We start from the raw sequence: 16,004 nt of genomic DNA on the forward strand, positions 1-16,004 counted from the left end.
GACTATAGCTAGTCAACATCCAGTCAAACCAGTCTCATATAAGTCAAGCTTGAGCATACAATGTTGTTGAACATCCATGGGCTTATCATTGATCAAATAGCACCATACCAACATCAATAACAAGCACCTTGAGCTCCACAAGGATATCTAGTTCAAGAGTTGTAAAGATTCTAGCTTATATGACTGCACATAGTTTGTTACATGCAGGGAGTAGGTAATCAAAGTTCACCTAAATGCTTTCCTAGATACATGAATATTCTATCATAGGATTGTTGACATGGACATGAGTGTTTTACCACAAAATTGATGATGTCACAAAGTATATGCTCGTTGAATTGAACGAGAGACATTTTAGGGTAGCAAACAAAACAAGCGCAGATTTAGAGATTCCCTTTTGATCTGACTTTGATCTTTTTAGACATTGCAACCCTTTTGTTGAAGCACATCATCACCATCATCATGGTTGCTTCCATCAGAGATCCTCACATATGATGATGCAAAGACATCCTGATGACCTTACACTTGAGCATTTAGTCCTCGGATTGGCCTCACAACTCCATCAATGGCAGCTAAGCATCTATGTTTGGTTAGAAAGCATGACTTTCTCAAGTAGGCAAAATGCAATTGCAACACATGTCACTCCTCTAGAAGCCTTGGATTTCTTCATCTTATGCAAAGAACTTTGCCATATGAAAGTGGCATGTCTTGGAGGTGAACAACAAGAGAACATGTGCAAATTCACGCTCTCCTAATCTATTCTTGTCGTTGTGCTTTTTCATGTTTAATGAAGTTGTGACCAGTCTCACACAATACACTTGATGCCTTCCAACTATGCTTAGGATTGAGTACTAAAGCCATTGCTAGACATCGAACTAGAGTAATAAACCATTTTCAGTAGTCCACACTGAATTAGGCGCAATCACTATAGATCTCCATGCTAACATTGCTGCTATCGTGTCTCAGCTCAACACTCAATAGTGCTTCTATCTTCCTCTTTCTAACCTTCAAGAAATGCCAATCAAGAGAGCCAACACATATCCTTCTTGTCTTCTAGTAATTAAGGTTTAAAGTAGCTTTGATACCATGATAAAGTTAAAGAAAGGAAGACAATGATTGAGATGAAGCATAGGTCAAGAGCTACATGCTCTCTTCTTCTTCATTGTTCTCCTATCATTCCATGATACTTCACTGTCTACAAAATACTAGTGAATCAGATGAGGTCTTACATCTTAATTGTAGTCTACTAGCTATAATTAGCCTAGTTTGCCTGACTTATTTAGGACACACACACACACACACACACACACACACACACACACACACACACACACACACACACACACACACACACACACACACACACACACACACACACACACACACACACACACACACACACATGCTAGTGATAGCTAAGAAACATAGTTGTCATGTCAGGGATAAGATGGTAGGGGATGAGCTTGACTCTCTCACAAATTTTGACTCCATAGGGATGCGTAGGATGGCACATGCTAGAGGATGTGCATGTTTGGAGGGGGAGAATGCCACATGGTTACACATTCAATGTAGGAAAGCCAAGGAAAAGACATCTATATCAAAGCTTTTGGGTTGTAGTACAATAAGAAACAATGTCATTTTGATAGCCCAAAAAATCACGAAATAGTATTGCCACTCCTTAGATCAAGTTTGGCGAGTTCTAAGTACAAGTCTAATTTTCTAGAGGATGAGTAGTCATCCTGCTACATCACTCTTCCTTGGACTTATCTACCAAGCCAGGGTAGTAATGAATTGCCAAGAAAAGCAATTGACCAACCAAGTTAGGGCGACGAGGTTGCCCAAGATTTATTATCTATAATTTGAGGAAACCTAAGGTAGAGACAAATTGGGTCAACAGGGTATAAACCCTAACCCAAGGAAATGGGTAAACAAGCAACTTAGCTTACAAAACCCTTGGGATCTTGCCAAGTCGCGATTGATCCAGAATCAAGTGCTGCAAGCATTTGAGGAGAAGAAATTATACCTTAGCAGTTGGCTGTACAAACGACCACTGGAATGTTCTTGATTGTACACTTAGATGCATTGTTTGTACTTCTTTGCTCAAGGAACTAATTCAGGAAAAACATCTAATGCTTCAGGTTAAAAGCCTGGAGGGAGAGGCGGTATCAATTACCTCCGACTGTCTGCCTGACCCTATCCAAGGGGGTTGTTAGCTGCGCTGGGTACGTGGACTGAACCCGCTGCGAGAGGTCTCTTCATGAGTGCTACTTGGAGCAGGAGGACTCCTGGGTGCCAGGGGAGGCTTTGGCTGTAAATCCCTTGCCTGCGGATCCTGCACAAGAGGCCGACGTGACTCAAGATGGGATCTTGAGACCCGCATACTAGTCAACGGGCGAAACTTGGAATAGCGACCCCTGTGGATTGCTAGAATAGCCTTCGGGCAGATTTATTTGATGTATTTCAAAGACCGATAAATAAAGATCAAATGTTGAAAAGGAACTTGCTTGACATTGTTTTTCTGTGTTAGTGCTCAAGTTACGTGAAGGAACCAATGATTAATTTGGTAATTAAGGAAGCTGCTTTTGCTTGTCAAACTAAATACGGTAGGTAATTAGATAACTAAAGCAACATGAGGAAAGTGCGGTGGACGTGACTCTGGGTCTGTCCTACAGAAGGGTGGTCCCAGTTGGCCGGGAACTTTTCTCAAAGGAATTGACAGCGAGGTAACAATGGCCTAGAATCTATAGAGCTAGAGTCCTGATTTATGCTGTTTTAGGGGAACAGAATGGGGCTATGCCTTACGAGCAGAGAGGTCGAGCTTCACATCTCTCTCGTTTCCCATTCTCCTTGAACCAAGTGCAGTATAAATCTGCTTCGACCCTAATGTTTCTGCACAAAGTAGTTCGCTCACCGCTAGTTACCTCCTAGGAACTTGACCATTAGGGAAACCCTGATTCAAGTTGGTCCTAAGTGGGAATAGTAGGAATGCTTCCGCTTCATGGCAGACTCAGGACGACCTAGATCGCAAACCCCGTGACATTCCTTGGAAGTGTCGGGCGGCGCTTTTTAGACTCTCTTCCTGATGGGCTGCTAAGACGTGTCCTACAAGTAGACAAGGGGATATGTTACACAATTGTATGGATAAATCCTACGTTTTGCTAAAGATGTTTGATGACTATGAAGCAAGAATGGGACTTGTTAGGAATTCTACAAGAGGTACCCTTTTGTAATCCCTTGAGGAGGGGCTATTGGTAGCTAGTGTTAGGCACAAGTGCGAGTTGATGACCGGGGGAGTGGATGAGGTGACATCTATTTGTGGAAGCAGTCCCGATGTTAGAGAAGACAGACGAACGGGGTTGGTTGGTTGGTTTGTGATGGCATTGTTAGTGTGGTAGGGTGATGGCCATTGAAAAATTGCTCAAGCACTTATGGGTAGCCAAAAAGGTAGTGTCCTTAATTACCACAATGCTGCTCCACACTAGGGTTCAAATGGTTGTACCAATGCAGGCAACACAATGTGCCCTAGCACTAGGGCACACCCTTACCACCACTAGATCTTCACATTGTACTTCTATATTGCCCTTTGTAGCATCGTGTCTGCCTCGAGACTCAACGAACCTTTGGTTCAATCTTATTGTAGCCTCCCTTGAACCACCGATTCTCCTATATTATTGTAATTTGTAGCACGAGAACTTATAGCATCGACTCTGACAAATGATTATCAAAGTCAAACTCTACTCATAAGCACAACTTTCAAACCAATGCAGTAAAACACTCTACGCTTCTTTCTAATTTCACGTTTCCAAAGCTTCAAAATCTTTACTATTAGTTAAGGGGAGGTGGGGGCAGGTGCCATGTGGCAGCCCCAACCTCCCCACAAAGAAATGCGGGGCGGGTACCACGCGTCCAGTACCTGCCCTCGCCTCAAAAATTGCGCCCGCTCCCACGAGAAGCACCGGGTCGAGTCTAGGCGCAGAGCGCCTAGTGTTAGTTTAGGGTTAAAAAAATCCACAAAAATAAGAGAGGAAAGAAAGCCTTTATATAAAATTCAGTAACTTTCAAAATATTAGTCAAGTTAAAAAAACCAGCCATTGGTCGAAAGCGCGACACCAGAGGAGTCCATAAAGGGTCGCCCTATACCCTCTCCTCCCTCCCTTTGGCCCTTTCAATTTCATGCCAGGAAGACTGTACAGAATCCTGTGTCAGTGAACTTCTCGCTACCCTACTCCATCGACATCTTGTATTTGCCAGCATTTCTATTCGGTGAAGCAGGTGTGTTTTGCCTGGATTTGTAGACACCGGCATGATCAACAGTATTGATTGATCGGTTGCAGCAAAGCTCTCATGGCAGGTCGGCACCATTCCCAATCATTGTCCTCCTCTCGTTCTAGGGTAAATTCCAACTCCTCCTCGTATTTTGCAGAACGTGACAGCAGCAGAGACTACAGTTATCGTGACAGGGATCATCATGATGGTAGAGATCCCTACCATAGTAAGGACAAGGACAGGGATAAGCTTCACGACCGTGACTCAGACCGGCATCGAGATAAGGACAGAGAAAGAGAAAGAGATAGAGATAGAGATAGAGATAGAGACAGAGGGAGATACAGGCAAGATGATGCAGATTTCAACCGTGCAGTAACGGATAGACCGTCATCAGGTGCTACAAGCAGTAAGGCAGGCTTTCTCAGGCTTTCTCGGTCTTTGTCAAGTGAGGATTCACCGGATAGCAGTAGCAGCTTATCTGGACAAAGGGAAAAGGACACAGAACGAGAGCCAGGTGAGCTGTCTAGCGGCAGCAGGTCAGAGGAGGCAGGGGATGGTGCCGTTGCAGGACAGCGCTCCTCAGGACGGTCGGCCTCGAAGCGTTCCCAACATCATCAAGGAGGCAATGACGGTGATGTGAGCAAAGGAGACAGCCCCAGCTCTGCTGCAGTACCCAAGAAAAGAAAGTTCTCCCCAATTGTCTGGGACCTCGATGAAAAACCCCACTTGCAGAAAGGCTCAAGCTTCTCCAGCACGGCTGGGGCGTCGCTGTCAAAGGCAAGCCCTGCAAAGTCACGGCAGTTAGCTTCGCCTCCTTTGCCCCCTCCCCCTCCAAGTGCATCTCTTTCACCACAATTACCTCTTCCTCCCCCACCCCCTCTGCCCGTATCACGCAGTGCCACTCCCAAACACAATACACCTCCCTCAAATGTTGCACGGGGAACGCCACCTATAAGCTCCACTGGTCGAAGCTCTACACCTCCTTTTTCTGGTGCAAATGTTTCAGCTGCAAGGGCACTCCATTTGCCACCTTCAAAGGCAGCAGCATCGCAGAAGGCATCTGAATCAAGTCGGTCTTTCACCCCATCTCCTCCGTCACCAAAGCACACACATTATTCTGACAGCAGTGCAGATAAAGACCAAAAAGAAGCAGAGACACAGATGAATAGTCCATATACACAGGATGAGCCTCTTCTGGGCCACTTATTTGATACACCTCCTCAAGTTGATGAAGCTGAGATGGGCCCGGTCCCCCGCATAAATATTGCAGCATCCCGTTGGGCAGAGGAGACTGCATCCCCAAGTGAAGGGAGATCACCATATACAAGCATTGGAAAGTCAAAGGCTAGACACCCTCATAGTTCAGAGAGTGATGAAGGTCATTTATCATCAGATGAAAATGGAGGCCGGCAGGCTAGTGAAAACAGTATGTCCCCTGAACCTGGGGAATATGTGAAAGATAAGTTTGAGAGCCTGGCAGAAGGATCAGGTGGAATTAAGGAGCCGGATGTCCGGTCAGTATTCCTCAAAAAAGTGACAAAGCAGTTTTTCTAAAGTTTCAAGCTTTTATTTGTTGTAGTTAATGATCTTCATCAATTGCTGCATTGTATTGGAATCATAGTGACATTGTGGAACTAACAATTACTGATATTCAGGTTAGATGAACAGTATGATAGGGAATTGAATGAACGGGAGCTCATGGACATTGATGATGAAGCCGAACATGATGAAGAGGAGGAAGAGCATCCAGAGGTCGACTCTGAAGAGGAAGAACCTCCGCCTGTACCTCCAGCTCCACCTCAGCGGATGATTAATATGCTGCAAGGGTGCAGAAGTGTTGATGAATTTGAAAAATTGAACAAAATAGATGAAGGTACTTATGGTGTAGTTTATAGGGCTCGAAATAAAAAAACAGGAGAGATTGTTGCTTTGAAAAAAGTAAAGATGGAGAAAGAGAGGGAAGGTTTCCCTATGACCTCTTTGAGAGAGATCAATGTATTACTTTCAATTCACCATCCTTCTGTTGTGGATGTCAAAGAAGTTGTAGTAGGCAGTAACCTTGATAGTATATATATGGTAATGGAATACATGGAGCATGATTTGAAAGGGCTTATGGAAACAATAAAACAGCCATTCAGCCAGAGTGAGGTGAAATGCCTAATGCTGCAGCTATTTGAAGGTGTCAAATATCTACATGACAACTGGGTTTTGCACAGGTCTCTCTTTTGCTCTCTCCCTGCGTGCACACCCTAAACACCAACCCCAACCCCCCCCGCCCCGCCACCACCCCCCCCCCCCCCCCCCCCCCCCCCCCCCCCACACCCAAAAAGCCTCCCTGCCCTCCCAAACAAAAGAAAAGGGGGAAAAAAAACCCTGCAAAACACGCACACACAAAGAAAAAAAGAAAAAAAGAAGAGCTTTATGGTTGAGTTGCAAATTATTGAACTCTGGAGCAGATATCTGATAAGCCTCTTTTACAGGGATTTGAAGACTTCAAATCTTCTTTTAAACAATCGCGGTGAACTTAAGATATGTGATTTTGGACTAGCAAGGCAGTATGGAAGCCCTCTTAAAACATATACACACATGGTTGTTACTCTTTGGTATAGGTAAACTGTACTTTCTGATGGACAAGTAGGATGAAGTTGGATCTTCTGATCAGTGCATTTGATACCTGTCATAAAACCTGAAATTTTTAAATATTGGAACTTGACAGGGCACCAGAATTACTCCTTGGTGCCAAGCAATACTCAACAGCTGTAGATATGTGGTCTCTGGGCTGCATTATGGCAGAGTTCCTGGCAAAGGAGCCTCTTTTCAATGGGAAAAGTGAGGTGGATCAACTTGACAAGGTATGTCCACTTTAGCACCTTATTTGAGCCTGTAAATCTGGATGCATTTTTTATCTGATGTCAAAGTATACATATCAGGGTGTGTTTAACAACTCGTATTACATGGCTGTTTTGTAATCCATACTACATACACCAGAATTGCAGATTTTACATAAGCCTCACTACACATGATTGTGCCTCGACAACTGGTATTCTATGTTCTTCAGGTGATCAATATTATGCAGGGTTGTATCTTCATTCATTTGTAATCTGCATGACATAAGATTGTGCCTCTACAATTGATATTCTATGTGCTTCATGATTATGCATAAGCTTGTGCCTCCATAACTGATATTGTAATGCTTGTGTCTCCAGAATTGATGTTCTATGTTCATGTGACCAATATTTCACAAGGATATTTTGTTGTTTTTTAAGATCTTGTAATTCATATGACATAATTAAAAAGAAATTGTAGGGTTTGTGGGGAGGAACACAAAGTGTGTATGGGAAACATTGAGACACAGAACTCTAAACACATAGAAGATGAATAAAATGATGAATCATGTAGTGCTTATACGACAGAGGAGCCTTGGGGTTTGTTGTCCCTAGGATCAGTATTGAGGTGAGTAGAGTTGAGTTGATGATGTTGAGTAGAGCTCGAAAATGATTTCATTGTCCTAGTTGATCAGGTGGCAACATGTGTGGATGAGGATGCTTTGTGGAGGGTGCGAGATGCAGTCCTCTAGGAAAGAGAATGTCGGAGAAGACACTGGTTGATGATGGACAGGATTAGAGGGAATGAAACAGTTTTCAAGAGCTATAGGCAAGGAGGAAGATGAGAGCTGCTCTGAATAAGGTTGGGAGCAGTGGGATCAGACCAAAATCTGCAAAGTACAGATCTGGCTGAGAAGGAATGATGACCAGTAGCCCAAGAATGCTCCTGATAACTGGTGAACAGCAGGGTGGCACACTGAATTGAGAATGTATGTGAAGGCAGTTGTGAAGTCCTGCTGGCAGCAAATGCAGGAGCTGAGGATAATGGTGACATGGTCTTGATGGCATTTAAGTACAAGGGGGCTATTGCATCTAATGGTTTTGGTTTTTCAATACTCCCTCTTAGGCCCAAAAGTTACCCTAAGAAGAGAGAGGCAAATATAATTATAAGAGGATCTTGATGTGATTATTACTCTTCATGACATGGAAGATATGAAGAAATTGTTCAGCATCGTAATCTAAAGAGCTTTGGAAGAGAAAAGTGAAGAAGAGGAAAAAAGGTATGGAAAGAGAGTCCTCATTATTTGAGGAAACAAAGGAAGGACCTTCAACATGGGAAATGAATTATTAGCATAAAGTATTTGTCAGAGTAGGGGGCAGCAATGGAAGTGTGAGAAACTGCAGTAATAGACTACACAAACACAAAGAAAAAAGAAGAATACTACAAAGAACTAAATAACTCAAAAAGAATATGCTCAAGAAATAGAATCCATATACCAAGGCACAAGACAACTCAAAGCTCTAGGTTCGGACTCATTAGTAGTGGGCATGGTCTCCTCTCTTCACCAAGAAGCAATAGAAGTGAATGAATGAGGAGGGAGCTGCCTGTAAAGAGACAACAAGAGTACCTAAGTAGATGGCTAGTTGGGCAGCCCATACTGGGTAATTTAGTTAGTTCAGAACTTGTCCCCAAAAAGCAGGGTGGCCAGCCTCATCCCTCCCCAGCACAAAATATAGAAATGCCCACTAAAGCACAGACTCTATTCCATGAGATGTACAATTTGCTAACACTAATAGATTATGGCTGATCAGCATAATACAAACAATAATGGTTTATCATAGTACATACATTGATGACACTTGGAGAAAACCATGGATACCTGAGCAGTTGGTGATCAAGCTACCAACAAGTGTCTTGAAAAGGCTCTAATGTTGATGTTGATTATATGAATCTTTGAAAGGAGAAAGTAGCCATAGTAGATTCAATGCTTGTCAAGAACTAGCTTCATTGAAAGCTCTTCATGACCATGGACTCCTTGCCTTTGACTAGATCGCCAAAGTGTCTCATGTGAACATAGACTAGGAGCAAAGGACACTCTTTGTTAAGCAAATGGATGTCAACTGCAACTCGAGGATTTCATACCTACTAGAGTTTGATGCGTGTGAGAAGCCTCACTCTATTCACATTGCACTTGCATATTGGTAAGGCTAGGAAGCCCCATCACAACCACCCTCTCACACTCCCTCTTTGGCATTGGAGAGTCATGAGGGATAGTAGCATCATTAGGGTTGGAGGGCGGAGGAGGTCTTCATGGCCTTTGCAGCTTTGTCTTCTTTGCAGAAGATGAGCTTGTTGAGGCCTTGGCCTTCACCTTGGCCGAAACGTCAGAATTGGAATTTGTACGAGAAGATGATGATAGACTTCCGAAGAAGTCTTTACTACTACTCTTCTTCTTCTTCTTCTTCGATTGCTTCTTCCGTAACGCTGTTGAAGAGTACGTGAGGAAGCATTCGAGAAATGTGTGTCAATTGAGGTGTGTGCAGTTGTTCAGTGTAGTGTGAGAGTGAAGAGTCGAGAGAGAGATGTGTACTAGTGTGGTATACATAAATAATAAAATAATGTATTTATACTTGGGGTACGGTACACTTACACTCACAAAGGTGTGTTCGTGTAAATTAATATATACAGGAGTAGTGTAAGGGCCTTTACACCTAACAACCTCCCTCTTAAAGGTCCTAAGCGAATCTTTAACCAACCCCTACTAGTTAAATGCAATGCTCATGTTGAGCCTTTGCAAGACTTTTAGTAAGAACATCTGCAGGGTTATCTTGCGTTTTGATCTTAGTCAGTGTGACTAGACCATCATCGAGAACCTGTCTGATAAAGTGATACCGCATACCAATATGTTTGGTATGTGTCCGAAACAGGGCATTCTTAGCCAAGCATACAACACTCTTAGCTATCATATCCAAGTATAGGTGTTTTGGTGGGCAGCCCAAAATCCTTGACTAAATGACCAAGCCAAATATCTTCTTTCGAAGCTTTAGTGGTTGAAATATATTCAGCCTTAGTGGTAGAAAGTGCTACTATCTTTTGCAATCTAGAGCACCAAGAAATTGCCCCACCAGTCAAGGTAAATATGTACCTGCTAGTAGACTTGCAAGTATCCAAGTCACTTGTCACTGCATCACAATAGATCTAACATACCCTTTCCATAGTAAATACGTTTTGTTTATGTGCCCTTAAGGTACCAGAAGATGCATTTCACTGCTTCCTAGTGTGCTTTGCCAGGATTTGACATAAACCTGCTCACAACTCCCATTCCATGAGCAATGTCAGGTCTTCTAGCAACCATAGCATTCATGAGTGAACCACAAGCTGAAGTATAAGGAACACCCTTCATAGAGTTGGCTGCCTTATCATCTTTTGGGCAATCTACTTTGCTAAACTTAAGGTATGGTGGTAAAGGAACACGAAGTGGCTTAGCATTTGCCATAGAAAAATGATAAAGTACAATTTTGATGTACTTTTCTTGTGAGAGAAATAAGAACTACTACTCTCTATCTCTTGTCATATGCTTGCCCAAAATTTGTTCAGTTGCACCCAAGTCCTTCATGGAAAAGGCGGAATTCAGCTATCTTTCAATGCATTAACTTGGCTTTTATGCTTACCAGAAATAAGCATATCATCCACATAAAGCACAAGTATTATAAGCTTCCATCATCGGCCTTCTTTATATATAAGCAATGATATTCATTGTTTCTTTTAAACCCATGTGAGAGCATGAAGGCATCAAACTTTTTATACTACTATCTTGGAGCTTGTTTTAAACCATATAAGCTTTTTTTAAGCCTACACACCAAGTGCTTCTTTCTTGGAATAACAAAGCCTTCTGGCTGTGTAATATACAACTCTTTTTCTAAATCACCATGCAAGAACGTAGTTCTAATATCCATCTGATCAAGTTCAAGATCCATAGATTCTACGATAGCAAGCAATACGTGAAGAGTGGTCATTTTGACAATAGGTGAAAAGACTTCCTAAAAGTTAATCCCCGCTTTTTGTGCATAGCCCTTAGCCACAAGCTTGGCTTTGTATTTGGGTTTGCCATCCACATTTGATTCTATAGATCCATTTTTCAGAATATCTTTCCTATCTTTGGGCAATGGAACCAAATCCCAAGTATTATTTTGATACAATGACTTCATTCCTTCTTGCATAGCTAGCTCCCACTTTTTCTTTAGCTCACATGATACCTCTTTATATGTGAGAGGCTCACGCTCATCTATGAGCAAAATGCAGTCCAAAGAGGGATCAAACCTCTGTATGGGTCTCTTGGCACATGTAGACCTTACCCAGTGATCTATGTTATCAGGCAATGGATCCACATCCAAAGGAATCTCAATAACCTTATTATTTGGCTGCTGAACTGCATGTTCAGGTTGATGTAATACATTTTTAGGTTGCTATAATTCATTTTCAGCATGTTGGTTTTGTTGCCCAAACTGATTTTCAGCATCCCTTTGCTACCCATTTTATTCTGGCTCAATAATGACACGTTGCTTATCATAACCAGCATCGAATAGAGCTGAATTTTTAGTGGGGCTGATGGTTGTTCAAGTGGTTGATCATGCTGAAATTTCACTTTCTTTTTGTGCAAGTTATTAGATGTGGCTTTTTTCAGTAGCTTTGACTCATTAAATACCACATCTTGGTTGCTAGCATCTTATTCATGCTTGGAACCCAAACTCTATAGCCCATTTCACCTTCATCTCCATAAACCATGAAGATGCCTTTATGGGATTTCATGTCAAGTTTGGTTCTGCTATCAACATGTACATGTACATAGCATTTGTAGCCAAAGACCCTTTAAGTGGTCATATGAAGTAGGTTTGTCCGACCAAATCTCTTCAAGGATGCCACTTTTAAGTGCATGATACGGAGATTGGTTGCAAATATGCACCGCGGTTTTAAGCGCCTCTTCCCAAAATGATTGTGGGAGATTAGCTGTGAACAGCATGCACGGAATCTTCTCACTTAAAGTGTGATTCATTCGCTCAGTCACACCATTAGATGATGGATTATAAGGAGCTGTAAGCTCTCGTTTAATCGCATTGACATCACAAAACTTATTGAATTCTTTAGATATATACCCTCTCCCGTTGTTTGTTCTCATGCAATTTAATTTTAAGCCCTTTTGGGTACTAACAAATGCATAAAACCTTTTAAAGGTGTCCAATGCCTTGCTTTTCTACTTAAGCAAGTAAACCCATAGGTTTCTAGAATGGTCATCAATAAAAGACACAAAATAATGAAAACCACTCTGAGTTTTTATTGGCACAGTATATACATCAGAATGGACTAAATCCAAGATACATGCCTTCCTAGAGGCTCCATGAGAGTATAAACTCTTTACATGTTTTCCCAAAACACATTCATCACAAAAGTCAAGTTTTGAGTTTTTCATATCAACTCTTCCAAGTGAAGAAAGTGACTGTAAACCCTTTTGGCTCATGTGTCCAAGATGCTTGTTCCATAACTCCATGTGTAATTGCACTTCAGCAACTGTAATAAACTTTCCAGGAAGTGCCTTGTAGTGAAGATAATATAGAGTTTCCTTTTTATCACCTTTAGTGAGTAGCATAGACCCTTTCTTATATATTCCACATTCCACCACTAAAGGTAGTGAAGTAATCCTTGCTGTCCAGTTGCTCAACAGAAAGTAAACTCTTCTTAATGCCAAGTACATACCTAACATCAATATCATGAAGGATCAATTCTTGACCATTTTTAAGAGCCAGATGTATGGAGTATCCTTCAGGTCAAACTTCATCTGTTGGAGTTGTCCATAAATGGTAACTGCAGGCATAGTTGAGGGATACTCGTACAAGATGTGAAGCTTCACCCATATTGTTCAAGTGGTTCTGTAGGAGGTGAATGTTGGAAGAACTTCTTTAGAGATATTGCGAAGAAGAGTAGAATATGTACGGGCATCATTGTTATCCCATGTGAGCACAACTTTTTCATAGTTGTCCTTGTTGAAATCAGCAAGAAGAGAGTGGGATGCTCAAGACGTTCAAAATCTCTAGAAGCAATGTACCATAACTGCTTTTACACAAACCATGCTTTCATAACAGCACTCCATGTTAGGTAATCAAGATTGTGCAATTTGTCATGAGTAGAACAATAGGGGGGAGCCATTTGGAGAGGATAGAAAGAGAAAATAAAGGAAAGAAAAGGAGGAGAGGGACAGGAAAGCCAAGCATAGCATAGATTGCACAGATCAAAGTTCACACACAATGTAGAGATAGCTGATCACAAAATAGTTGTTGCAAAAGGACAAAATCCGATCAAACAGAGACAAAAGTGAAGATTACAGCCAATAGAACCTGAAAATACAGTTGCCTAGCTTGTATGAGTCAAAATGCAAACAAAACAGGCACTAAATGCAGTAGTATCACAATAAAAGAATGCAGAAATTGATAACATAGACTGCTGGAGACAAAACACTGGAGCAAGTAATGCAGTTAACACAGATTGCAGAGGCTGGAAACATGGTGATTTGCAGCAAACAGGTGGCACCGGGCTGTAAGGAGGTGGCAACAGTCAATGATCAGCAGCAAAAGACCTGTAATCAGCAAAAACGACATAGGAGTGTAGATCTTGAAATCTGATACCATGTCTTGTGTTCAGCAGTTTATTTCAGCATTCTTTCATGCTTCCATTGCTGCATCCACTTTTGACATCATCTCTCACCTATGAACCTCAAGACTAGGATGTTAGGAGCTTTGACATTGTCATTGTTTGCCACTTTATGTGCTTTAAACACTTAGAGATGGAGGGTACATCAATGCGTTTCGTTTTGGGCATTATAGATTGTCTTGGGTGCCCACATTTTGGGTTTGGCCACTTGTGGCCTAGTTTGCCTATTTATAGACAGCCTGTCCCCTCATTCATTCATCCATCCATCATTCATCCATCATTCATCCATTGTGATCATTGTTCAGCCAACTCTCCTTATTCTCTCTCATCCCCTGCTAGTGACTAGCATTCACATTGATGCTCATTATTGCATGTTGGGGCTGACCGTTGCAGCCTTGTAACTTTCAGCCATTTTTTAGTTTGTTCCTGTTAGCAGTCATGTTTGTCATGCCTTGTCATCTCCTGCCTGTGAGCCTCAGTCTGAGTCAGATGAGGACATTAGGAGATGTGACATGTCTGTCATGTGTTATGATGGGGGAGGCTAGTCACTCTTGACTGGCTGTCTCAGGATGTGTATTTCTTTTTGGCCTCTTTTAGTGGGCAGCCATTGGCTGCCCGGCCACTTTTTGGTCACTGTTGTGGGGCGCCCATTTTAGGGCATTTTTAGGGTTTGCGCCCATTTTAGGGTTTACGTCCATTTTAGGGTTAGGGTTAGGGTTTGTCCGTTGCCTATTTATAGGCAGCCCCCCTCCCCACTTGATCACTTGTCTTCTTGCAGATTCCGACACTCCTCCCCCGTGGTGGTGCTGCCATCATCATCAGCCTGATCTGGTGCCCTCATTGACGCTGTGGGCTGCGTGCAGGGACTGATCACTCCATTTCAGTGTATTCAGCATTCATTTTAGTCAGTGCAGATTTCTCTTCCTTATTTTCTGCTTTCTCTCTCTCTCTCTCCCTCCGTGTTTGTATTTCCTCTTCCGCAGCGCACTCTCACATGGTATCGGAGCCGAAGGAGAGTACACGGAGCTGAGATTTACGCGGGAGATCACCCAAATCTTTGCGTTTGCTGTTGGCCTCATCCCCAACAGTCAAGGCGGCCCTTCCAGGAGGTCAACATCCTTGCGTTTGCTGCAGGCGTCCCCTCCAGAAGCTGCCATGTGTCACGAGCCTTGCGTTTGCTGAAGGCGCCCCCCTCCAGAGGCTGCCACGTCATCACAAACCAGTTCCTGCTTGCGTTTTCAGTCAGGGTGGCCACTTCTTCAGCTGGGCGACACTCCTCCAGTCTGCGTTTTACTGATCTGGTTGTCGTTCCATCTCCAGGCGGCTCTTTTCCTGTTGGCGATCTATTCCCAGGCTACGTTTTGGTGTTGGCAGCTTCTATCTTGGTGATATTCATCAGACAACCTTGTGTTTTGCAGCTCCAGGTGTCTGTAGGCCTCCCCCGCCTGCGTTTTGGTGATTGGTGACCATACTGCTGGTCATTATTCGGCATCGGCAAAGTTTTCTTTGGTGTCTTGCAGATTGGAAGATGTCTTCTCATCAGTTTACGGGCTTTGATGACTCAGATGACGAGCTTTTGTCTCGATACTCATCTGAACGGAGGCGTGATTTCTATCATGAGGACCGTCGTCCAGAGTCTATTCCTCTTTCCCGTCCCCCTTCTATTCATGTATCTCGGCGAGCCTCTTCCAGTGGGCTGACGATGCAGCCTTTGGTACCCCCTGTACAGGTACCCGTACTTCCTCAGTTGCCCAAAGAGGACCGGTTGGATGGCTCCAACTTTTCTCTATGGTCCTGCAAGGTGGAGTGTATCTTGGACTCCTTCGATCTTTGGGAGCTTGTTTCTGTTCCTATTTCCCGGCCTCAGGTGGATCCCGCAGATGGGACATCTATGGATCGTGCAACCTTATGGGATCGGCTTAATTCTAGAGCCAGATCTTTCCTCTTTCCGAGTTTGCAGGATTCTGTCCTTGTTCATGTTCAGAGGTTGAAGACTGCAGCGGATGTGTGGAGAAAGCTCGCGTCTCTCTATCAACAGAAGACGTTTGCCCACCGGATATCTCTTGAAAAGAAGTTGCGGATGCTCGCTATTGATGATAGTCCTTCCATGAAGGACCACATCAACAGATTACAGGATATGAGGGATGAGCTTGCATCCCTCGGTCGGACGATATCTTCTGAAGACATGGCTATGATTCTTTTGGCTGAGCTGC

At 43.0% G+C, this 16,004-nt stretch overlaps 1 protein-coding gene across 3 annotated transcripts in view; it reads left to right on the forward strand.

Moving 5' to 3' along the window:
* The first annotated feature begins 4,121 nt into the window (after positions 1 to 4,121).
* The window catches only part of LOC148013049 (Protein kinase superfamily protein), a 50,527-nt gene continuing 38,644 nt past the window's right edge, over positions 4,122 to 16,004 (forward strand). For 2 of the 3 annotated variants that reach the window (XR_015688802.1, XM_087667627.1), the window contains exons 1-5: positions 4,122 to 5,777; positions 5,919 to 6,479; positions 6,744 to 6,872; positions 6,980 to 7,115; positions 7,252 to 7,321. Coding sequence is in view for 2 of the 3 variants with exons in the window: in XM_087667627.1 (XP_087523753.1) it covers positions 4,342 to 5,777; positions 5,919 to 6,479; positions 6,744 to 6,872; positions 6,980 to 7,115; positions 7,252 to 7,321 (2,332 nt within the window). In the remaining variant the exon portion in view is untranslated. The remainder of the gene's footprint in view (positions 5,778 to 5,918; positions 6,480 to 6,743; positions 6,873 to 6,979; positions 7,116 to 7,251; positions 7,322 to 16,004) is intronic. The other variant, XM_087667626.1, reaches the window with a different exon arrangement.

This window comes from Lygodium microphyllum, chromosome 26 (genome assembly GCF_053477565.2).
Source record: "Lygodium microphyllum isolate KBCC chromosome 26, Lygodium_microphyllum_v1.1.10, whole genome shotgun sequence".
NCBI lineage: Eukaryota > Viridiplantae > Streptophyta > Polypodiopsida > Schizaeales > Lygodiaceae > Lygodium > Lygodium microphyllum.